Source organism: Mastigoproctus giganteus, chromosome 13 (assembly GCF_048544385.1).
Source record: "Mastigoproctus giganteus isolate SK-2022 chromosome 13, ASM4854438v1, whole genome shotgun sequence".
Taxonomy (NCBI): domain Eukaryota; kingdom Metazoa; phylum Arthropoda; class Arachnida; order Uropygi; family Thelyphonidae; genus Mastigoproctus; species Mastigoproctus giganteus.
In genome coordinates, this window is record NC_143587.1 from 105334752 (window position 1) to 105361809 (window position 27058).

Below are 27058 nucleotides of genomic sequence, written 5' to 3' on the forward strand. Positions count from 1 at the left end.
TGCCCAAATGAGGCATGCTCTCTTCTTCTTCATTAATAACAAAGGTACGCAATGTGGCCTTCGGCTGTTGTAACCCATTCGCAACAAAGTACGACTAGTGGTCCGTTGCGATATTTTGTTCTGCTCGCCAAGGTTTTATTCTGATGCGACATTGTATTGTGTCCTGTCTGTTTGCTTGCACAATTCTAGCCATCCTCCTCTGACCTCTCTCATCAACAAGTGATTTTCTTCCACAGGAGTGCCATTGAGAGGACATTTTCTGTTCGTTGCACCATTCTCCATACACCCTTGAAATTGTGGTGCTTGAAAAGTTCAGGAGAACTGCCGTTTCAGAGATGCTTTGTCCAGCATGTCTTGCACCTACTACCATGCCACGTTCGAAGTCCGTTAGATCACCCCTTTTCCCCATTCTTGCTACGGTTTGTATACTTAACTGATACTAGAAAGGTTGTTCTGCTGCATTTATATGCACAGCTGTGGTCATGTGATTGGGACAGACCATTTGTGTGCACAGCAGGGGTGTATCTAATAAAGTGGCAGCACAGGGTATGTCAGCCGGATGCACTTCCTGAGATTTTGTTTTTCTTAATTAATAACCCTCCTCCCTTCCTATCCTGTCTATCCTTTCTGTACACATTGTAGTCCCCAAATTCCAATTCTGCATTCCTAATATCTGTTTGATGTCACTTCTCTGATATCCCAACAATATCTGCCTTTGATGTCTTAACCAGTTCTTCAAATTCATCAAATATATTTACTGTACTTCTAGCATTGGTGTAACTGCAAGTATACATGGTGTAACTGCAAGTATACATGTGTATATTTGTATTCTTAGTTACCCTAACAGAGCCCATGTATTTATTTGTTTCATGATGATATTCCCACCAGTCCCTGAAACCCCCGACACCTCTCCCTTCAGGTCACTGCTCATTCTAAAGAAGCAGTGCTAGAATCCCTTTTACCTCTGACTGTGGGTACTTTTAATCTTTTAGTGTGTGAATCTCCCAAGCTAGTATTTTTCTGACCCACCTAACACTGCCTCGATAGCATCAGCAAACACTCTTGCATCCCTTCTATTTAAGTGTATCCCCTCCTTGTAGAAGCAGTCTTTCCTACAAGCATAGAACACACTGAGAAAAATTCTACCTCATGAGCCTTGCGCAATCCCTCCAGGTCTGAATTGATTGACAATCACTAAGTACTGAAAAATTTGACAACATTTATTGACTGCAGTGTTATCTGGCCAGTCTGGGAACTTATTGACTATGCTTCTTATGTTTTTTTTAAGGTTGTTTGAAGTATGTTTCAAATAATATGCCTATTTATTATGAATTTTTTTAATTATCCAGTTGGTGCCACCATCCATTATCTAAGCAATGTTGAACACAATTTATGATAGATGGCAACCTGAAAATAGCTTTGAAAAATTAGAGATCACTTTTGTTAGCCTCAGTTATTTGATTTGGGCTTACAAATTCTGAACTCCTCTGGAATTTGGATCCAAAAGTTGATAAAATTAAATCAAGTTATCCTTAAAATATCTGCAGAGGATGTGTTATAGCAACAAACAAAAAAAGTATTTGTTTTTATTGTTTTTTAATTTTTTGAAATTATGGTTCGATTTTTCACAGTTTCACTCTAATGTTAGACATTCAAGTCAAAATAAGAATAAATTAATATTTCAAAGCAGATGCAAGTTAGTGCATGCATCACATCTGTATGTAGTAACTTAGAAGTAAATTGCATGGCATTGATTCGCTAAATCTCATATTGGGAATGCCTTCATGATGGGTTATCCATTCAGTTATATTTTGATTAAGTAATGCTTCCCCCAATTATGAAGGCATTCACAATATGAGATTTAATAAAACGATGCCATGTAATTAACTTTGGTTAACTTACTAAGTACAGAAATGATGCATTCCATAACTTGTATGTCTGTAATTTTTCTGTAGTCTTATGCTTTTATCTTTAAAATTAGGACTAAGCGTTAAACTACTGCATCATTTGGCATCTCACATATTATGGAGTTATTTTCACAACTGGGTTGTCATTCATTATACCACTGAGTGCCTACCCACCCACCAATGAAAGGTCAAATATCCCCGAAACAGTTGTCTGCACATGGTATCCACCGAGAATAAGCAACAGTAGTCTTCACTGTTGGGGAAATTTTACTTATTTGAACTCAATAGACAACTTGTGAAGGAAGTCGCAATGAGATTTAATGAAATGATGCCATGTAATTAACTTCGGTTAATTTACTATGTACAGAAATGATGCATTACATTAACTTGTACCTCGGTGATTTTTCCGTAGTCTGAGGCTTTTAGTCCTAAAATTTTGACTAAATATTTAAAAGCATTTACTTCCAAGTTTTTTTATTTTTTTTTTACAAAGTTTCAAAATTTCACTCTATGATTTTGTCTTTTAGTGGAAACACTAATATCCACGAGGATATATACACACGTTCAATGACTTCACTCATGAAAAAGGGTTGGTGTTATATGCATCTTACCACCTTTCCCTTAGAGTTGTTTTCTACATGTTCTGTTTTTTTTTCCTTCTTCTTTTCTTAGCTATCCTTTATTAATAAAAGTGAATAATGCTTTTGATTCAAACTCTCTTCCTAATTATATCTGAAAGCTATTGCTATATCATCCTTGCACTGTACCTTACTACTAAAATGAATAAATTTATAATTATTGTTTAACAGCCAACTTTCATCACAAGTAATTATAGTACTCGGAAGGTCTGAACCTTTTTCAATTTTTTTCAAAACATCTTCACAAACTTGGAGTTTTCTCATTCTTTGATCTTCATTCACAATTTTTGACACCATCTTGGAACAGACTTACTCATGCCTAAATTATCAGTTAAATTTTATCTAACTGTTTCTTTGTCCATATTGAATTCTGATACAACCATTCTAATGCTCTAATGCATTAGGGCTTAAAGCCTCAAGCTACGAAAATATAAGTTAAGACCCTAATGCACTAGAGTCTTAACTTATATTATACACTATCAGGCATCTCTCATATTGTGAAGATATACTTCACAACTGTTTTGCCATCATTACATCACTTGGGTACCTACCCACCCACCCACCGGAGAAGGGCCAAATAACCCTGAAACGGTGCCGTTTGGGTGGTGGTATCCACTGAGAATAAGTAACAACAGTCTTCTCCTTCAAGTGAAGCGTTACTTATTCAAAGTAGTGCAATGTCATGGCAACTCATCGTGAAGGTATTCACAATATGAGATGTAACTTAAACGATGCCGCTATTGCAAATTTGCTAATGTATATTTAGCTGTGTATAAATGATGCAGTTGCACTAAAATACACGTATCCATTCAATGCTTAAAAGATGATTATTTAAGCATTAGAATGTCATTACCTGGTCCACATTTTTATTAGCATTTGTGAATACTGGATGGCATTGTCTTCCACATTTTTCTTCCTTCTAAAAATTGTATCTTTGTATCATAGTATCTTCCCCATAAACTTGACATAACAACCCATAACTTTCAGTTTGTATTTTATTTTGTTTTATTAAAAATTCAAGGTCAATTCGTTGTTTGGTTGTTTTGTCTGTAATTTGGTGGGCAAACTGCAAGATAATGAAAACCTGTATTACTGCGAAGCAAATGAGCACGTTGGAATGTGACTTAGCCGACAACTAGGGAAGGTTCAAGGTCATCTGCTGTGCCTTCGTTTCTTAGGTGGTACCTGGGTGTAGTGGCTGCATGTGCAGTCTTGTTATTTAATAGCCACACCTTGTATTGTAAATTATAATTTTGTAAACTTTCTTAAGTTGGAATTTTACCTAAATGTTTCAAAATCCACTTTCAATACAAAGTCCAAGTACATCACGACTCAGATGCAAATGCCTGCCTGCATTTCTAGTGTGAGTCATGAGTTTGTCATTTTTATAGCCTGCAATGTGTATTCTAAGCTACCAAGCTCAACTGACTCTTTTCTTTACACCTGATGTAAGGAGTGTACCAATGTCAAGTTAAAACACTACTAGAAGAATTTGAGTCACTGAAGAAATGGGTGCTTTGCTTGCTTTATAAACAAAAGTAACAGATCTCTCAGGGAATCAAGTATCTTATGACCTGACAAGTGATGCACCCTTATATGGATTACAGAACAGAATAGTCAAATGCTTACTGCTCTGGTTGAAGGAGATTAATTTTGTTGGGAAACTATTGTCAGGGAAACAGATAACATTTTTTTGTAATATAGCTAGGTGGACCAGAACCAGGGTGTGTTTGCAGGAAGCAACAATTGATGATGTTACCAAGACTATCAGAATTTAAGGGGAATAAAGAGAGCATTATTATTCTTGGGAATTAACGATATTAAACAAACACAACCTAGCAATTTGTTGGAAATATAGGACCACGCTGAAAAAATGCCGTGGGTTAGGTGAGAATGTGTTTGTCTACAATTCTACCCAGAACAATAGGAGGGATTATATGCTGAAAGCCTTGTGGATTAACTCAAGACTTGAGGGAGTCTGCAAGGTTCTAAAGGAGGAATATTTTTATCATTATGGCCCCCCCCACTTGTAGGTAGAAGGAATCTGTTTTGTAGAGACGATATTAATTTGAACAAAGGTGGCAAGGATTTTTTCCAGTATTATTGAGGATACCTTAAAGGTTTGGGAAACTGCTAGTTAGGAGGAAGAAGGGTAATATAGACTCATACTTATCTGTGGCATGGATCATAGTAATGCTTGAACACATCTCAGGAAATCTTGTTTGTTGCTGCAACAGCCAATGTTTGCAAAATGGTCTGAGGCTGGCAACATTTCAAATGAGTGGGAAGATAAAGTTGGGGAAACTATCCTAAATTTGGGGCCTAAATATCATGAACTAATATATATTCAAGAGTGGTTTTGATATGTATAATAGATTTTAGTTCAATTCATGCATAATAAGTTGAACTAAGTATGAAATTAATTTAGAAATAATTTTATTTCTAAAATAAGTATAAGCCCAAACCCGAATGAAGACAGCAGTGTTCCAGTGAGAGCAAGGCAGAAAATTTGAATATAAAATAGTGTTTATTTTCTAATATTTTTTTAGCTCCTGCAATTTTTTTTTTTTTTTTATCATATGATGTGAGCAATACACGAAGGAACCAGTTTTTTCCTGCTTCCTTCGTGTATTGTGGCCATGAGATCCAGCCGGATAGTGCGGCACTATCGTGTTATCCAAGCCCCCAGGCAGGATCGAACCCACGACCTTTGGGTTGCCAGGAAGGCACTTTACCCACCCGGCTAGCCCGGTCGGCAGCTCCTGCATTGAAATAAACCCTTCCACTTTTTATTAATCTTGAACTGATTCACATGAATATGAAACTGGGAGCCGTATAGGTTTTATGAAGAGGTCTCCTGGCAATACAGTCTACTGATTTGTAAATTGCTTGACCAATTCATAATTGTGCTTCATAAACACATAGACTAGTAAACATATGGACTCATTGATGACACATTATAATCTTAAGGTTTGTATAATTGAAGTATTTTGTAAAGTATAAGCATAATTGAATTAATAATTAGAAAACAATAATAATGTTGCAATATTAATATTTTTTTTTGGCGAGCAACTGGAAGACTGGAAAACAAAGCATTTTTGACTGAGGAGTCTTTTTGCTGTTCCACTGAAAATAAATTTGGGGAAGGTTCGCATTAAAGCAGTATTTCTCAATCTTCGATTTGTAGGGACCATTTTTTGAACAAAACCAAAATCAGTAACTATTCTGTGATGCCCACTCTAACTTGTCATAATAAACTTAGTTTTTTGACTTTTAATTTGTTATAGTAGGTGGTGACCTCTCAGGATATATTTTGTGACCAACTGGATTAGTACTACTGGGTTAGATGATTATTTTTGTCATAGCATTTATAAAATAAGAAATTACAGGACACTGAAAAGAGGTTAGGGTTAGTGCTACATTTTATGTGCTGCATGGCCACTTGTGTAAAATTTGTGGATATGCCTGTTTGAGGAAAAGATAATGAATCAAAAATATTTACAAGTGTATAAATATATAAAAGTATAAATATAAAATAATATAAATATAAAATTAAATGTATAACTATATATGCATGTCTAAAATAAAAATTTAATAATGTAAAATAAAAAATAACATTACAAAGTGCACAACTGTTTTACTTCAAATTGCCTTTCTTTTAATGAATATTAAATGGCACACAATTTGCACTGAATGGCCGCTTGTGTAAAATTTAAATGATTGTTACTTTATATTTAGAAAAAAAAAAAAAATTTCCATTTATGTTCCAGCATGATCACGTAGGTCACAGGAGTTTATAACTAATCATTTTAGCATTAGCATTAGCATTAGAAGAGGCATATGATGCAAGAAAGCAAGCTTATTCAGCATCAGCCAAAAAAAAAAAAAACACACACCACTCCCATTTCACCCCTCCGTTCGTTCGAAATACCTGTCCAGTTGAGCTTTAAATTTGTTTAGGCTATCAACTTCAACAACAAGTGATGGAAGTCGGTTCCACCAACCAACCACCCGCTGGCCAAAGGCAAATTTCCGCACATCTATCCGACATCCGTCCTTCCTCAATTTGAATTTATGCCCTCTGAGGTGATTATTCTGAGCAATATGAAGAATCCCATTGGCATTGAGCATGCTCAAACCATTCAAAGCCTTATACACCTCTATCAGATCACCTCGCCGGTGCCTAGTCTCCAGACTCTGTAATTTGCAAAACTTAAGCCTTTCTTCGTAAGAGCAACCCTTTGTTCCATTCACTAATCTTGTTGCCCTTCTCTGTACCCGTTCCAGCAGCTCTACATCCTTCTTGAAATGAGGCCTCCAGACCTGTACACAGTACTCAAGATGTGGCCTAACCATTGCCTTATACAAGGGAATAATCACCTCCTTATCCCTGCTAGAAAAATTCCTGTATATCATTGACAAGACACCATGAGCTACTCTTGCAGCTCGTCTGCACTGCTCAGAGAACTTCATATCTGCCTGCACAATTACCCCCAGGTCCTTTTCATTCTCCACCACTGTCAGTGTGGTACCACAGAGTTGATACGTTGCTCTGGGGTTACTGTTTCCCATATGTAGTACTTTACATTTGTCAATGTTAAACTTCATTTGCCACCTCTCAGCCCATCTGTTCAACCTTTCCAGATCCAGTTGCAGCAGCATAGTGTCAGTAGTGTCCTTAACAACCCTGCCAACCTTTGTATCATCTGCAAACTTGGACATTAAACTTGATATCCCATCATCAATATCATTCATAAACACCGAAAACAACAACGGACCCAACACTGAACCCTGAGGAACTCCACTAATAACATTAGTCCACGTTGAGCAGTGCAGACGAGCTGCAAGAGTAGCTCATGGTGTCTTGTCCATTGATTACCACTCTCTGTCTTCTGCCACTCAACCATCCCCTTATCCATAGCAGCAATTTGCCTCCAATGCCACACTGCTCCAATTTGTGCAGCAGTCTTCCATGTGCAACAGTATCAAAAGCCTTTCTAAGATCCAAATATATAATATCAAAGTTATTCCCTGCATCCAGTTCTTTTGTGACTACATCATAGTATCCAATCAAATTGGTCAGGCAAGACCTGCCCTTAACAAAACCATGCTGCGTCTGAGCTATAACTGAATTCTTGTCTAGATGATCCTGCAGTGCTTCTTTAACCAGTGCCTCCATTAATTTACCTGGAACAGAAGTTAAACTAACAGGTCTATAATTACTTGTGTCAGCCTTTGATCCTCCTTTGTGAATTGGGGTTACATTTGCACATCTCCAGTCTATGGGTACCTCCCCTGAGTCCAAAGAAGCTCTCATAATTATGGCTAGAGGTTTGCTTACTTCCTTTGCTGCCTCCTTTAATATAACTGGATAGATCCCATCCACCCCAGGTGCCTTTTTTATGTTTATCCTCAACAATCTCTCCTCCACTTTCCTCTCAGTTATTACAAAATCATCCAGCTCACTGCCAATGTTTACTTTACCTACATCATTCTCCTTCCTGAATTTTAACAAGAATACTATCCTAAATGTATTTAATACTGTTTTAAAAAATGACTGAATTAAACAGAATGAATGAATGTTTAATTTATTATTCTAGCTCTTGCTAGAGTAGTATGTGTGTGTTCACTTTAATGAATTTTATGCGAGTGAAATTGTATGTTGCGCAAAAAATTCTTGGCCCACTGTTAACCAGGTGCTGGTATATCACCTGCTGTGTTGCTTGCTATAGGATAGCTGTGCTGAAACGTAAAAAGGAACTATATTTTTCCTTTATGTTTTGATTTTTTTAAATTTAAAATCCTTACACCTAAATTTTGCAGGTGGTTCTTAGATTTGAAGCACACTTGGGGACTAATTTAATTATTAAAAAATAATATTTAATTTGTGGAAAAAGTTTTTATAGGAATTTCAAGCTTATTTTTTTAAATTTTATTTCTAGATTTAATTCAGAAGTTAAACTTAGTTGCAGAGCCAGAGTTATTAGCAACTATTCACAAGGAATTAGTAATTCAGGAAACTGCTTGGAAGACTGAGGGACTAAAGAGCATTTTAAAATTTGCTTGGGGAATTGCCTTGCGAACACTATCACAGTTTCCATTAACATCCATAGGTAAGTATATCTGTTTGATTTTACTTAGTGATATACAGTAGATTTTACTATTTTTCTTTAAATCTGAACAGATTGTGGTTGCTTAAAATGCTTAACATAATGTACATTCATATTCGATTATATTCTAGCTTTGAGATTTTATTTTTTATTTTGTATTACAAAGAAAAAGGAAACGCACAGGGCATAATACCCTATGAATTGGAAATTCACTACAGAACTATCAGTGAAATTTCACAATGCTTTGTTTGTTTGTAGTAGTGAACTATAACAGTAGTATGAGTGGCATCAATTTAATTGCAACTCATGTTGTGACTACCTTCACAACTAGTTACCACGATATCGCACTACTTCGAATAAGTAACTCTTCACCAATGGAGCAGACTGTTGTTACTTATTCTTGTTCTCAGCACCAAATACGGAGGATGCGGAAAGGTCAGGGAATGACCACCGCATATTCCCGGAGCAATATGGCCTTAGTTGCTAATGCTCTTAAAAACCAAATAACAACAACATCTTGTTCTCAGTGAATACCACTACCCAGATGACACCTTTTCAAGACTTATTGAGTTGGCATGATTGCAACACCAGGGTACCTACCCATCCACTGATGATAGGCCAGTAAGCCTTGAAATGGTGGATCTGGGCAGTGGCATCCACCAAGGATAAGTAACAGTCTTCTCCATTGGTGAAGCATTACTTATTTGAGGTAATGCAATATCATGGTAACTCGTGAAGGTAGTCACATGAGATACAATTAAATCAATGCCACTCATACTATTGTTGTAGTTCACTAATTTGAATGAATTAATTTGAAGCACTTTTGAATGAATGCAAAAATCTTTTGGAAAGTTAGCAAAGTGGATGACAAATTTCTGTTTCATAATTGATTGTTTCTTATAAACAATCAATTGTGAACAATATTGAAAGTGTTACCTCTGCTGCTGAAGAGTGTACTCTTAGGAATACTGAAATGTTTAGTGATATTGGTCTTGGAATGCATGCCATTGTCTATGGCTTGTAAAATCTTCATTTTGCCTGAGATTGGCAAAGCTGCCTGCCTGCTCCATAGGTAACTTTATCAATCACATACGGTTAAACTGAAAAATGGTCAGAATGTGTATGTGTCTGCAATTCTGTCCAGACATGATAGGAGGGACTATATGAAAGCCTTGTGGATTAACTTGAGACTTGAGGGAATTTGCAAGGCTCTGGGGGGGGGGGGATTTTTTTTTTATCAGTGTGGCCCGAATATGTAGTTAGTAGGAATCTAGTTTGTAGAGATGGTATTCATCTGAAGAAAGCTGGTGCAAGGATTTTTACCTTTCATTGATCCCTACGGGGCCAGGGAAACTGCTGGTTAGGGGAAGTGGAGAAGGGTAATTTAGATGTGTTTATTTAATGATATGGGTCAAAGTAATGCTTGCAATCATCTCATGAATTCTTGTTTGTTGCCACAGAAGCTGATGTTGATAAAATGTTCTGAGGGTGGCATTGTTTCAAATGAGAGGGAAGATATAGCTTGGGCTACAAACCTAGGGTTGTGTCAAGGTAGCAAACTATAGGAGACCACTTAATCTCAGCTTTGTCTGAAGTAATGTTAGAAGTGCTGTAAATAAAATGGCTGAATTTAAATTCCTGGTTAGGACAGCTAATGCTGATATAATGGAGTTAACAGAACCATGGTGCCACTCGGAAATTTGTGATGACGAGTTCCACTACAGTATGTATAATGTATTTAGGAGAAAAATAGGGAAGATAGAAGGATCATGCTTCTTATCAAAAGCAGCCTGAGTGCGAAAAGAGCTTTTGCTGAGTCTGAAGTTATGCCTACCAGCATAGAATCTGTGTGGTGTGAGTTAGTCGGCAGCAAAAGGATCAACGAGAGTGGGAGTGATCTACACACCCAGAAGATAGTGAAGAATATGATGAGAGGCTTTACATGCAGATGGAATGGGCAAGCAAGTGCGAATGTCTTATTATGGGTGACTTGAGTCTGCCCCAGATTCATTGGAATAAGGGGGAGGGAAACTCATGATGGGGAAAAACTTTATTAAATAAACTCTGATTATTATTTGTATCAGCATGTTAGAGAAAGTACAAGGGGGTGAGAGTATTCTTGACCTCATCATTACTAACGATTCAGATGCATCACAGGGCTTAAAGTACAGGAGCGATTGTCAGGAAGTGATCATATAGTAATCGGCTGGAGGATGAAGAAAGTTGTTGCAGTAGTTGCATGGGTTTCAACTTCAGAAGAGGGGACTTTGACAGCTTAACCGCTTCATGGATTATCCTGAGATATCTTGGTTTTAATTTTAAAAGTTATTTGGAACTACACAAAATATCTCGGGATACAATAATATCCGAAGCAAACAATAATACCTCCAAATTTAGGACTGAAAAGTATTTTCTCTTGCATTTATCTGGCTAATTTTGAATTAGCAGGTAAATCCTGAGTTTTCTCAGGATTTTCTTATGCCTGGCAGCAAACAACTGGCTTTCATTTTATTTATATTGTACAGCAATGTCAGAACAGTAGCGCACGTTCCTGTGCCGCCAATAAGCAAAATATAATTTGCTGTCCTAAATGCAGAATACCGAACCCACAAAAACGATATTGAAAAATATTTGGCGCCCTCTTGAACTGCCGCCCGTAAGCGACACCTCGCCTGTCCACCTGTGGCGGCCGTGTGTCAGAATGTAGTTAGTTCGTGATTATTGCTTGGGGTGGGAAGTTACTGCTTGTGTGTTCCACTTAATTTTTTAAATTTATTTATATAATGAGTAATGAAGACTTTTTCTGTGCCTTTATTTTAGCTCAAGCACTAATTTATTAAAAAAATCTGTATAATTTGCACACTTTTTGGCATACACGACATAACTTGGGATAGCCCAAATGGGTTAATTACTCCCATGTATTTTCTATGAAAAAATTAATAAAAAACACAAAAAACTATACAGTGAGTATTCACGTGATGCATACTTTTAATCTATAAAATAAAAAAAAAGTCGATTCATTACAGCACATTTTCCGGAAAAAAATGTTGTGGGAAGGGGTTTAGGCGCTATACGCCATCTGTGAACTGGGCGGATTGTGAGGGATGGCGAATGCATTTGAATTATGGACTACTTTTAAAACAGAAATCACCGAAGCCATGAACACATACATAGCTTTAATAAAATATTGCAGGAGGAGGAGGATCCTAAAATAGATGACTGCAGAGTGGGCTAGTCAAATAGAGCAGAAAACGATACATGGGACAGTTACAGAGTGATGAAAGTACTGAAGCTTAAAACAGGTACAAGTTGATTTAATAAGATAGGGGAAGCCAAGGCTGTGTATGAGAAAGCTTTGGCTAAGAGAGCAAAGAATGGGGACAAGTAATTTTCATATATGTGAATTTGGGCTTGCATAAAACCGAGAAATTTCAAAACCGAGTTTAACCGAAGTTTACTCTTAAAACCGGTTTTAAAACCGATTTTCTCTGACTTAGGGAAAATAATTAAAAGCTTATAACACAGGTATTTATTTTATCTTGGGTAGATTGTACAAATCGTAATCAAATCTTTTAAACAAAATCTATCACCTCTTATAGTAAAAAAAATTAAAAAATTAAAATGCTCCAAAAAAAAGTAACCGGCTTGAGATTGTACAAAATTAAAAATTATATTCAAATCCTTTGAATAAAAACTATCTTCTCGTATAGTAAACAAAAAAATAATAAGCCCTATAATAATAATAATAATAAATAAATAAAAATAATGTGAAAAAAAAAAAAAACAGCTTGAGGGAAATTACTTTACTATTTATTGCTCAGCTTTTTTTGAAAATGATCCTTTAAAAAAGGATCATTACTGTGAAAAACTGTGTTTTTCACAGTATATTAAGCATTTTTCCTTATAGACTTGACCTTATTTTTGTGTTAAAGAGACCAGTGATCGAAAACACTCTCTCAGATTGGACACTTGTTGGTTTAATGGTCAGCAGTGCTCTATAAACTTTCTTCAGCTTTTCACTTCTACTGCTAGTTGCCTCCAAAAGTTTAAATTCTTTGCTGATTTCCAATTCACTCGGATATTTTGAAGGCTCTTCAGTTAATCTCTTTATTACACTATCATACTCTCTCATGAGTGATCTCCAACATCGGAACTAGACGAGTCTTTGTTTTCTTCTAAAAGAACAGTTTGTTTATTTTCAGTTTCTTCATTCAACACTAAGACTCCTTCGGAATGTTTTGCAAATAATCTCTGATAAATCTCTTCCGCATGCTTTTTCAAAACTTGCTTACTTGGAAAATCAAAAGTTCTTGAACCTGAATCTTCTTTCCTAAACTTTTTGGAGTTGTGTAGATAGCTCAGCAAAGCCACAGTTTGGCAATTTCGTCTTGCTTTGTAACGCTGCAAAAGGCTTTGGTGAAACTTTAAAGCAAATGGGTTTTCTGCTGTATCAAGCTTAGCAAGCAAAAATTCTATTGAAGACTGCTTTAAGTAAGTCTGTATCTTCTGAGATTATAGCCTTCAGAATCATTTCAACTGGTCGCAAAGTTTCACATAGCAATTCAAGTGTTTTCCAGTCATCGTCAGACACAGCTTCAGTTGACAGTACTGCACATAGAGCATTTGGAATGCAATTTTTCAATTTCAAAAATCTCTCAATCATATAGAATGTGCTATCCCATCTAGTCTTGCAATGTAATATAAGTTTATATTCTTTCCCATTAAATTTTGCTTTAACAAAATTTTGTAATATATCATTTTTGGTAGGCGATTTTCGAAAAAGCTTGCAAATTTTTCTGACTTTGTTAATAGTTTGTGCAATATTGGCCATTGGAGTGAAGAAATAAATGAGCTCATCGGTAAAGTCGGTTTGATAAAGCATGCCTTGCTGTCTTTCTTCAACTTCTTCATCACTACTTTCTTCATTATTTTCATTTTCTTCATTGTTTTTGGGAGACTCAGAGACTGTGGCACCATAATTGATTGCTTTTTAATAAAGTACATCTATAAATGACAGATGTATACACTGGGCTATACATTGTTGATGATTAGGCGTAATTTGCTTGCCAAACTTAATCATCATTGCTACTCCATTGGTGGTGCAGGCAACAATATCCTCATCCAAGTTCAAACCAAATTCCTTCAAGTGTCCATTCACAATTTGCACAGTTCTTCTGCTATCAGGTGAACCATTAATCCCAATAAGACCTAACGACCAATGATGTCTTTTGAATGCACATTTATATTCATATACCTTTAATTTTGTATAGACTTATATTCGTCTAGAGTCAATGAATACCGTGCACCCAAAACCAATGAATTTTTGAAATGCTGAATGAGTTCTTCTTTCTTAGTTTTATAATAATTCAGAACCATATTTTTAATTCCATTCACTGAGGCTGGTGGTAATTTATTGTATTTATTTCTCTGAAGGTGAAGGCTTGATTGTATAAACTCACTCTTTGCAATTGAATTAAAAGAAAATCCATCTAAAGCAGCTAATTTTGAAATCTCTTCTTCCATATATTTTTTAACGATAAAGTTTTCTAATGTTCTTACCATTTTTATGGGAGGTTCACTGTTATCTTGTTTAATGTCAATCTGATGCATTTTCTTTAAATGCAACATCAAAGATGATGTAGATCCTCCAGACGACTTCATTATCTTCTGACATTTCGAACATTGTGCTTCATCTTTGCTTTTTCGAGCAAAATAATTCCATACATTTGATTTCATCTTAGACATATTAAGAGTAATAAATATTAATTAGTAGGAATTTATATCACTGACAATTTTAAATAAAAATATTGAAGATAACAAAGGCACAATACTATGCATTACTCCCGCAAGCACTGAATGAAGAGTCTAAACGAGGCAAGTTTCAAAATTTTCAGGAAAATATTTTTATTTATTTACTTGCAATCCCCCCCCCCCCCAATTAAATCTATTGTATTTTCAAAATTACATAAAAGCTACATTTCGTGAAGCTGCTTTTTGGAGAACATTTGATCGCAAATTTAATAGGAATAAAGAAGCAAAAAACTTTCTACGATTGAAATTTGATGCAGTATTCAGCGAATCTGTTCTAGTGGGTAACCATCAATAATGCGTGTTCCATAACTTGCCTGGTGAACAAGATAGATGGAATGGAGAAATGTTGAGCATTTTCTTTTACGCTATCGCTCCAACTCACTCAGTCGTAAATGAGTACACCTGCATCATGCCATGATACAGGTGGGAAGATAAAAGGTACCCCTCCTAGATTTGGGCCACTTGCCCATGAGATTCGTACCTAAACATAAATAAAAAACATGTTTAAAACATAAAGCAGTTGAACGATCCAGACAAACAAAAGAAAATGTGCGTAACAAAAAACTATATTCGAGGGCTAACTAAGAAAATATTCGAATCCGGTTTTAGAAGCTCGGTTTCGGTTTTAACATCTCAATATGAAAACTGATTTAACCGGTTTTATAAAACCGGTTTGCAAGTCCTAATATGAATACAAGGAAGAAAAGTGAATCAGATTAGACCCTTGTGCACTGGGTGTGGGAAAGGTTTAGACAACTCAGCTGATGTTGCAGATGAATTGAACAGGTACTTTGCATCTGTGTTTACTGACGAAAGGTCTTCTTTGCTGAGAAGAGGCTGTGCAAATGAGGCCGAGCCATATGAAATTAGTGATGCTGCAGTTACAGATGATTATTTATTAGAAAAACTTTTGACCATAAATGCAAGTAACGCTCCCAGGGTTGATGGCACATACCCTGTAGTTTTGAGGGAGAGGGTGGGGGAGTGTATTGAACCACTGAGGTTAATTGAGAGAAACTTTGGACTCAGGGGAGATTCCCTTGGATCGGAGAAGTGGCAGCGTATTGCCAATACATAATAGCGGTTCTAAGAGTGAAGTTGGTAACTACAGACTGGTTAGTCTGGCTTCAGTTGTAAGAAAAATCTTAGAGGCAGTGATTAAAAGTGCAATCCAGGGACATTTAGATAGATATTCTGAAGGACACACAACATGGCTTTGTTAAGGATAAATCATGCTTAACTAACTTAGGCTATTTTGACAGTTACTCATGAGCTGGATTTAGGGAACAATTTGTACATTAGGTGGGATAGAATTAAAAACAGTGGAGGAGGAAAGGGACCTGGGAGTTACAATATGGGCAGATATGAAGTTTTCTGATCAGTAAAGAGGCAGGGAAGCCCGTGGTGTCTTATTGATGTTTTATTGAATGTTATCCTGTAGAGAGGTCATAATTCCACTAAGGTAATTGTAAGACTATATTTGGAATACTGAGTTCAAGGTATGGAGTCCTCATCTGAAACAAGATATCGAGCTTCTTGAAAGGGTCCAAAGACGGGCAACTTGAATGGTGAGATCGGCAGAAGGACAACCCCATGAGGAAAGACATTATGTGGGCTTCAGAGCTTGGCAACCAGGCACCTCAGAGGTGATCTGATTGAGATTTATATGACTCTCAGAGGGATTAGTAAAATGAATTTTACTTGAGGTTTAGATTAGATTGTAGGAAGTTTTCTTTTAGCTAGCGAGTTGTTGATAATTATTATTATTAGCATACAGTGCAAGGAAGCCTGAGGCTTTTGCTGCACCAGCAAAAAAAAAAAAAAAAAATTCTGAATTACTCTGAGAGAGAGAGAGAGAGAGAGAGAGAATGAGAGAAAGAAAGAAAAGTAGAAGGGAATCACCAAGAAACTGAAAAATTATAATATCCAGCTCAGGACCCTTGGTGTGTTTTGGTGTGTTTTGTGCATGTCAGTTGAGGCTGACAGTTTGAGTAAATTTAGGGTCAACTGGATAACTGTGTGAGGAGGGAAGCATATAATGTATTTTCTTATCTACTTGGTAGGTTTTTTTTTGCCAGTGCAGCATGATAGTTGTGTTCCTAGAAACCCTCGTGCAATGCAAAATCATGCAATATAAATATACAGGCCCCATGGGAAAAATAGGATTAGGTGCCGACCACCCAAGATTGAACACACATTTGTAACCAAAACGTTCCCAAACACAATAAATAATCGTAATAAAATACTTATGTATTTTCTATAGTTGTAATAAAATACTTATGTAGTTTATTACAACTATTACGTAATAAAATATTGCTAATGCTTTTGCTTCTATCATAAGGAAACTTTCTTTGTTTGATTTTCTATCCAAACAGATGACAGCGGTTTCATCTCTTCCAATTCTTTGTGTCTTGATCTAATGGATTTTATTACACTTTGAGTTGTTCCTGCTATGAAAGTTTTTATTTTCTCTGCATTCTTTCTAATTCTCGGCGTTGCCTCATTTAGGCCTGTAGCACGTGCAATATCACGTGGTCTTTCATTTCACTCAAAGTGTTTCACAATTTCATATTTTTTCTCTATTGACAGAAGCAGATTGGCCATAAGCCTTACCGGGGAAACCCCGGTGGCGCCGCAGCCCAGAAGACGATGGAGGCCAGTGTGACTTTGGCCCTAAATGCTAGTATGAGTCCACTACAAATTTTCCCAGGTAAGAATTTTTGACCCAGTCCATCTCTGTCTATCGATATTGCTTTTCTTTTTCTCTCTGAACCTGGTCTTCAACAGGACGCTTCCTTTTCACACCTTTTAAGTATTTTACTCATTTTTAGGGAATAAAGCACAATTACAAAATGAGGAGGCACGCTTGATACACATAAACAAAGCAGCGCACGTGTAGCAACTGAATAAACAACACCGTAAAGGCAGAGACACACTATTGACACCTCACTAGCTCACATTTTACTAAAGCACATTTCTGGAGGTTTCTACCATAAAACAATCTCCAGTTGCGTTCCTGCTAGTGGAATCTGTTACAAACAAGTAGTAAACTCGATCTAATTGCATTTGCGACAATACCGATAGCTGGAATTGTGTGGGTTTTTACATTATTATGGTGAAATGTGTTTCCCCCTTCACTGATATAAATAAACACATTTTCAGAACCTTCTCTTCATTCCTATCGTGTTGCATTCAGTTGGGGTGGTTTGACTGCCATTTCTTGTAAATGTTGCGTTCCTGCTAGTGGAATCTGTTACAAACAGGTAGTAAACTCGATCTAATTGCATTTGTGACAATACCGATAGCTGGAATTGTGTGGGTTTTTACATTATTATGGTGAAATGTGTTTCCCCCTTCACTGATATAAATAAACACATTTTCAGAACCTTCTCTTCATTCCTATCGTGTTGCGTTCAGTTGGGGTGGTTTGACTGCCATTTCTTGTAAATGTTGCGTTCCTGCTAGTGGAATCTGTTGCAAACAGGTAGTAAACTCGATCTAATTGCATTTGCGACAATACCGATAGCTGGAATTGTGTGGGTTTTTACATTATTATGGTGAAATGTGTTTCCCCCTTCACTGATATAAATAAACACATTTTCAGAACCTTCTCTTCATTCCTATCATGTTGCGTTCAGTTGGGGTGATTCCGCGTTCAACTGCCATTTCTTGTAAACACAAAGGTGAATTGGGCATAAGCGAAAATCAGTTCGTGTTATACACGATATCGTTCCTCTATTTAAAAATCATGTATGATTGAATTCATGTAGTGTAAACACGTGTTATACGAGGACTGACTGTACAGTAAAAGCCTGTGGCTGCCTTGCACTATATGGCAAATACTATTACTATAAACTAACAGTCTCTACATACAGTCTACTAACAGTCTCTACATACATATAATGAACTTGTAGTTGAAGTTGTTTCATTATGCTAATGAGCAGAAAAATTGCCTACCATTAGGAATCACCAGCGAGTGATTTCTTAATCTGAAAGTTCATCTTTAACTTCAATATTCTTTCATTTTAAAATGTGAATATTGTAATAAAAAAATTATAAAACAAGATAGAGTGGTGGAAATTTTTTGGTCAATATAGAGAAATCATTCATCTTTCAAGGTTGTTATATCAATGTAAAATAGCATTAGGTTTATGGAAAATTAGCCGCCGGCTATTACATGATTGTTATTACTTGCTGGGATTTTAAAAAGTGTGTCACTATAATGATCTTTGACTGTAATATTAGTGTCTTTTCACATTATACAGTCTGTATAATCTGTATAATATTGTATAATGTATTATACAATATCATACAGTCTTTTCACAAACAGTTTTTCATTTTCACACAAATGACCCAACAACTAAATTTCACATTTAGGTGTTGGGGTCATATGCCTTTTTCATTCTTGTTTATAATGTTTTGATGTGTAAACATTTACCAGATATGGTAGGTGCACTAATGTCATTTTGTCTTTTCATATTTGTACTATCTTCTGTAATTTATGATTGATATTTGTATCCTTATCAAAAAACTGGAGATTTCAAATTATCTTAAGTTTTATTTTGATGATGTCTCTAGTTTCTCCAAGTATTTTCAGGTGTGGATTCTTTGACCACATTTCACTTTGCCACATATTAATTCAAAGATAAAATCAGATTTATTTGAAAACATTACTTCAGCCTTTATATGTAATTGTCCCAATTATATTTAAACAAGCTAAAAAATTATAGTAGTGGTGGAAAGTGATGCAAGAAAGCAAGCTTATAAAACTTACATAGCATCAGCCAAAAAAAAAAAAAAAAAAAAAACCATTTACACTGTGCTTTTTTTTTTTTTTTTTTTTCAACGAAGAATTTTTATAGTTCTTCCTTGAATTTATTCAACCCATTCACTGCCACAACAGCAGATGGAATATTGTTCTAACAATCAACCACCCGTTGGCTGAAGGCAAACTTTTGCATATCTATCCTGCAACCATCCTTCCTTAATTTGAGTTTATACCCCTTGTGTGTAGTTTCAGGAAGTGCAACTATACGTTAACATTGAGCTTACTCAATCCATTCAAGGCTTTTAGGTTTAGTAGCATTCATTCGTTAGCTTCTTATTTTAAATTTAACTAGTGATTTTTGGAAGTTACGACTCCTGGTGTTGGCACCAATATTGTTGAACTAGCCGCCATATTGTAATCGATAAGAAATACTGCAACATATAAATCTCAAAGTGATAGCGTAATATGAAGCAGTGTAGTAGGAATCTGTTACCTTAGTATAGTATTATCAATTAATCAAAAATATTTATTAAACTTCCATTGTTAATTAAACTGTATTTAAATGGAAATCATGACCCAGACTAGAGCTGTGAAGCAAAGATCACAGACTAGTGAGAGTGCTGTGATGAAGGGGGGCGATTTTCCAATGCATCACAGTCAAAAAATGGACGAAATGTGAAATGTTTGCTGAACTTTCTAAAACAGGAAAATGATCTAGCCACAGAGGATGCCTTTGTGTGTGCAAGATGCCTAGAGTATCAAGAAATTAGGCGCAAACTCAGCATTCTGATGGGCATCTGTGAGAGCCTGTGAGAGCTTGAAGAAATTAATGAGGGGCCCATCAAGCTCTCAGCTGCCAGCTCAATGGCTGATCTGACTCCTGTATATCAGGCAACACAGAGGCAATCTCCAAGGCAGAATGCACTGGTCCCAAAGGAACTAGTTATTGTTGGTGATTCTATTGTCAGGGAGACCTAGAATATACTATGAAAGAAGGATAGGTGGAACAGGACAAGGCATGGGCATCCCCAGAGGGTGGGGGGGACAAACGGGGAACTGGCCCCCCCCCTGGGATCGAGTAAAAAATTCCACAAATTATAATTGTAAAAGTGATTGAGATATGTAACCTTACACCCTTGACCATGGGACACTTTGTCTGCCTTAAAATTTTATTATGGGTTAGCCAGTTTCGGCCCTCGGCGGGGTAACTATAGAACATGTGTTTTCTATTGCAGCAATAAAACACATGTTCCTGTTTTTGGTTCATCTTTTTCTGATTTGTGAAAAAAATGTTCATTACTGTTGTGAACAGTGACCAGTTCATTTGCCCTCAGTGTCTAGTGAGTCATTGAGTGAAGTGTGAATTGTAAATTTATAATGAAACAAATTTAAAAAGAAAAGTACATTTTTAAAAGGTAAGTGTATGTAATTTAATATTATTTTACTTGTCAGTTTTATGATTTTTTTGCTTTTAAACTGAAATAATTTAATTTAGGATTTTGGGAGTAATTAATTAGTTGATTTTTAATAAAATATGCCGGTCAATTTTTTTATATATGAAATTGTGCTAAAAACTGTATTAATTCCGAATACTTTTTTTTCCAAGAATTAAAGATCATTAAAATCGATGTAAAATGAAAATAATGTATTTATAGTTTTATTTTAAAAAAAATATTTTCTTATTTGTGCTTCCCCTCTTTCAGAATGGATATAAGGAATTATTTTTCTTCCCTAGCAAGAAATGCAAAAAGACCTAAAATAGAAAATGAGCAGGAAAAATGTATGCCTTCGGATACACAAGTTGATCCGATTCCTGGAACATCGATTCAAAATGACTCTGTCGAGTCAGTTTCATCAAATAATTTATTAGAATATGATATTGGTTCTTACTTTGGAGTTTCCGCTATAACACCAACTTTAAAATTTTAAATCCTTTCTAATACTTATGTTCCCAACAAGGACTATGATTTCAAAAAAGATCCTTCTGGAAAGAGACAGTTTAGATTTGCTTGGTTAGAGCAATACTCACCATAGTTGTGTTATTCAAAACTACAAAAAGGTGCGTTTTGCAAATATTGCATTTTGTTTGTACCAAAAGTACATCAAACATTATAAAAACTCCATTTATAAAATATAAAAGATTTTAACCAAGCCACCAGAAATCACATGTCATCCCAATGGCACAAAGAAGCTGTTATTGATGCACAGAATTTTATAACAATCCACGAACATCCAGAAAAAGATATAATTTGTCAAATTGATAAATCAATACAAAAAAACTATAGAGTCCAATAGAATTAAATTAGGTTCTATTTTATCAGCCATTGTATTTTGTGCCACACTTGATTTGCCGTTACAGGGGAAAAGGAGTGATTCTGGAAATTTGCATGATTTATTTCAATTTCGGATCGAAGCAGGAGACTTAATTTTAAAAGATCATTTGATGAAAGCTCCTACAAATGCCCAGTACACATCTGTAAGAACTGAACATCAACTAATATAACTTTGAAATGGAAATACGAGAAAGCATTGTATCTGCTGCAAATAAATCTATTGGATTTTGAATCTTAGCTAACGAAACTGCAGATATTGCTGGGATAGAGCAGCTTTCACTTCGCATTAGGTTTGTTGACGAAAATAAAAATATAAGGGAAGAAATTTTAGGATTTACAAAACTCTATGATATGGATGCGAAAAGTATTAGTTCTGCTATTTTAAATAAATGTACTGAATATGGTTTGGACACGAACAAATTAATTGGACAACGATACGATGGCTGTGCAAGTATGGCAGTAAAGGAAGCTGGTGTTCAAGCCCAGATAAAAAATTTATATCCAAAAGCCACTTTCGTACATTGTACTTCTCACAGATTAAACCTAGTTGTGAATGACCTAAACATTGTACCAGAATTTCGCCAGACAATAGGAATTATAAAATCTGTAGTAAAATTTTTTAGAGAAAGTCCAAAACGAAGAGCCATCATGCCAACAATTCCATTACTTTCAGAAACTAGATGGACTTTGAAATATCAAAGTATATCGGTTTTTTCAAAGAATTTTCAACTCATTTTCAATAAATTAGAAGAAATTTCTATGAACTGGACAGGATCAACACATCAAGAAGTGCATTGCTTAGTAACATTATGAAGTACTTCATGTTTATTATTTGTTTAAATATGATATCAAAATATTCTGTTATTCTTGAACCAATAACTCAAACATTACAAGCCATAGATGTAGATTTACTAGCCACTCACCAACATATTGAGGACTTACTTAAAATATTTACATTTCATAGGGAAAAATCTGAAGAAAAATTTGAAGAGATTTATAAACTTTCACTAGATACGGCTGAAAAATTAAGAATAAAAATAGAAATACCTAGAAGATGTTCCATACAGAAATATAGATGCAATTATCCTGGAATCACACCCGAAGACTATTATCGGCAGTCAATATTTATCCCATACTTAGATTCTTTAATTTCATCCTTAAAATCAAGATTTTCCTCGGATAACGAAATAGCATTTTCAGTATTTCAGTTTCATCCCAAGAATATTTTAAAAATAGATAAAATAAAGTTCCAAAACAACGTCAAAAGAGTAAGCGAAAAATACAATTTACAATATTTAGAAATAGAGGTAACAACGTGGTATAAATAATGGACAAATTTTCCTTCGATGGATATTCCCCAAACTTTACCAGAAGTTTGGAACATTGCAACTATTTCTCTTCTATTAATTCGGCAATAACTATTGGTATAACGTTACCTGTTACGACCTGTACCATTGAAAGAAGTTTCAGCACCTTGATACGTGTGAAAACATGGTTAAGGTTAGCATTAGCATTAGTAGAGGCATTTGATGCAAGAAAGCAAGCTTATGCAGCATCAGCCAAAAAAAAAAAAAAAACCACTTCCACTTCACCCCTCTGTTTGTCGAAATACCTGTCCAGCTGCGCCTTATACTTATTTAGGCCATCAACTTCCATGACAAGGGATGGAAGTCTGTTCCACCAACCAACCACCCGCTGGCTAAAGGCAAATTTCCGCACGTCTATCCTACATCCGTCTTTCCTCAAATTGAATTTATGCCCTCTCAGGTGATTATTCTGAGCAAGAGGAAGAATCCCATAAGCATCAAGCATGCTCAAACCATTCAAGGCTTTATACACCTCTATCAGATCACCTCGCTGGTGCCTAGTCTTCAGACACAAGCCTTTCTTCGTAAGAGCACCCCTTTGTTCCATTCACTAAGGCTTCCTTGCACCATATAACTCAGGCTTCCTTGCACCATATAACTAATAATAATAATAATAATAATAATAAGATGGATCATGTTGGGACTAAGGGTATGATGCAAGGCAGACGGAGAGGGTTGTGATTAATGGATATTCCTCGGCTTGGTGAGACATCAGAAGAAGGGTCCCCAAGGATTGGTTCTTGGCCTACTGTCATTCTCAGAAACTCACTTATCAATAATAGACAAATTTTCCTTCGATGGATATTCCCCAAACTTTACCAGAAATTTTGGAACATTGCGACTATTTCTCTTCTATTAATTCGGCAATAACTATTGGTATAACGTTACCTGTTACGACCTGTACCATTGAAAGAAGTTTCAGCACCTTGATACGTGTGAAAACATGGTTAAGGTTCACTATCTCAGAAACTCACTTATCAAGTTTATGTATGATTAGTGTGCACAGGAAGAAACTAGAAGAGGAAGCGGTAAAGAAGAAATTTATTGAAAATGTCATCAATAGGTTTTCAAGCGATAGATGGAGAATTCAATTCTTATATGATACGTGGTTATTGAAATTATTATTATTATCTATATATATATATATATATATATTAATTCTTGTTTCCTTTATATTGTAAATTTATATACATTATGTATGTGTTTGTGCATTGATGCAATACTGTATTCTATAATCTGCTTGTGAAAAAATAACACAAAAAAATTAATTAATTAAATAAAAATTTATTGATGTAATTATTAGTCTCCAAGCTTGCCCCCCTCCTGGTAAATTTTCTGTGGACCCCCATGGGACCAGGATATGTCTGCCAGGGGCAAAAGTTGATGACGTTGTAGAGCAGATATCTTTTAAGGGCACAAAAGGTGATATTGTTGTACACGTTGGAATTAATGACATTAAGAGTAAGAGATCTGCAGATTTACTCAACAAGTATGGGTCAACGTTGAAAAAAATTTGCGAGTTAGAGCTGAATGTGAAAGTGTCTGCAATTCTGTTTAGATACGATAGGAAGGAGTATATGATGAGAGCCTTGTCGATCTCATCATATACTCCATGTGTGAGGTAAGGTCAATGTAAGGAGCGCGATGTAAGGAGTGCGAGGAAATCAGGCGCCAACTCAGCATTGTTATGGGCTTATATGAGAGCTTGAAGGACAGGGTGGATGCCCTCGAAGGATTTAAATTGAGGGGGCCCATCATGCTCTCAGCGGCCCACATCAATGCCAGAGCTCGCATTTGGTTATCAGACAACACAGCGGCAAACCCCAAGGCAGGATGCGCTGGTCCCACAGGAACTAGTAGTTGTTGGTGACTCTTATTGTCAGGGAAATGGGGAATATGGTATGTAAAAAGATAGGTGGACCAGGACCAGGGTATGCCTGCCAGGGGCAAAGGTGATGATGTTATAGAGCAGATATCATCTTTTAAGGGCACAAAAGGTGATATAGTCACTTATGTTGGCACTAATGATATTAAGAGTGGGAGACCGGCGGAATTAGCCCAGGTTCCAGGCTTACATCAATGGAATCCGGCGTGTTTGCCGTGCGCTGCGACCCGTGGAAATTCGGAAAGGGGGATCCTGGTGGTTGAGGGGCTCAATACACCACTTTGGCCCTTGCTTCGACAAGACGGGAGGTCCTGGAAGGCCCGGCTAGGATCAATCGGCTAGTATGCTCGCCTGCGAGGGTCAACCGTGTCAATGCCACGCCCCTACCCTCATGGTCCGAGGGACAGGATTCAGGCTGGTGGCGGTGCGGGTATGGTGTCTGGGTAGCCCTGGCGTTCCACTCCCGAGCGCATTTATTGCATGCCGGGTAGTGGGCATCCCTTTGGGCTCCATGGTGGGTGGGGAGCCCGGGCACTGAACCACTTAAAAAACTACATGAATCTTGATAAATTAATTTCTTCTGGGGCCCCAACCCGGTCCCTAACTGAAAATTTTACCATAGACCAAGAGAACGTCACTTCTGCAAAAAGACAGAAAATGGAGGTTTTATCAGGTCCTACACCTCGGTTCCTGATAATTCACTCAACTAGTGAGAAGCCTATAGGGAAAATGTCACCCTTCTTTATCCAGAAGGGTTTGGAAGGGTTGGCAGGCTCTCCTAAGTCTGTCAAACGGCTTCGTTCGGGTTACATACTTGTAGAAACCAGAAGTGATATACACTCAGAACAGCTCCTCCGTGCTACATCTATCGGGGGGAATGCCTGTCACCATAACCCCCCACAAGACACTGAACACATCCCGTGGTGTCATCGCGGAATGGGATCTGATGGATGTAACTGAAGAGGAAATCTGTTCAGAGTTAAAACCACAGGGAGTGACAGCTGCTAAATGTATATCCATGCGTAGGGATGGAAAAATTAGTTCCCACTAGAAATATCATCTTAACATTCAATTCACCAACTTTTCCTCATGAAATCAAAGCTGGCTATATTAACTGCCCAGTGCGTCCTTATATCCCAAATCCGTTACGGTGCTTTAAGAAATACGGACACTCACAGATGGCTTGTCGTGGAACCCTTGTATGCACTCGGTGTGGCGCAAAGGACCACGAAACAACATCATGCTCAGCTGTAAAACCAACCTGCATTAACTGCCAAGAAAACACCCGGCCTACTCAAGGGCATGCCAGAGGTGGAAACAAGAAAAAGAAATTCAGCGACTTAAGACAGAGCTGAACATATCTTATCAAGAGGCAAGGAAAACGGTGAAACCTTTAAATATAAATAAACCAACCTACGCTCAGAAGGTAGCAGGGAGATGTTCCATCGGAACTCAGACTGAAATGACCATACCACCAAAGGAGCCATTCACTCCTATTGCTCGCTACCTGTTAAGTTCAATAAAACCCGCACAAAAGGACCAATCAGCTGCCACTCCAATATCTGTACCTCCTAGTGCCCCACCAATTAGAAAATCAGTTTCTGGAGAAAAGAATAAGAAATCTGACGTACATCCTAGTTCTCAGGAAAAAATGGATGTTGAGGAGAAGGAGGTACAGGAAGAAGCAGTCTTGGAACTCTTCACTGAGGAGGATATGGACACGGGGCAGCGTCCATACTTCCCCAGGAAGGATAAATCTAAGACTGACAAAAATAAGCCCTCAGCACGTTGAAGCCGCCTGAAGGAACCACCAAGCCAAAATAATGGCTAAATTCCTACAATGGAATTGTCGTGGATTCCGGAAAAATGCAGAAGACATCAAGGCACTCCTGCAAAAGCACAAACCATCTTGCTTTTGCATACAGGAGACTTACCTAAGGGCAAATGATGACCCCAGGATGCACAACATTACTATCATTTGCAAGGATAGAACTGGGGATGGCCCGCTCATGGAAGAGTCGCAATCCTTGTGGGCAACCATACCCCTCTTCAGCATCTGTAACTTACTACCAGCATAGAGGCAGTAGCAATTCGAATAACAGTGGGGTTTTTACTAACCGTTTGCTCTATATATTTGCCACCTGGTACTGACATCTGCCAGAAAGACCTTGATGATCTCGTAATGCAGTTGCCTCCCCCCTTTCTTACTTTTTGGGGACTTTAATGGACATAACACCCT

The 27058-nt window shown here is 36.8% G+C and overlaps 1 protein-coding gene across 2 annotated transcripts in view; it reads left to right on the forward strand.

The window, feature by feature from the left end:
• Nup205 (nuclear pore complex protein Nup205) overlaps positions 1-27058 on the forward strand; it is a 738550-nt gene that overhangs the window by 115958 nt on the left and 595534 nt on the right. For both annotated transcript variants that reach the window (XM_090387115.1, XM_090387116.1), the window contains exon 7: positions 8488-8658. In XM_090387115.1, the coding sequence (XP_090243241.1) occupies positions 8488-8658 (171 nt within the window). The remainder of the gene's footprint in view (positions 1-8487; positions 8659-27058) is intronic.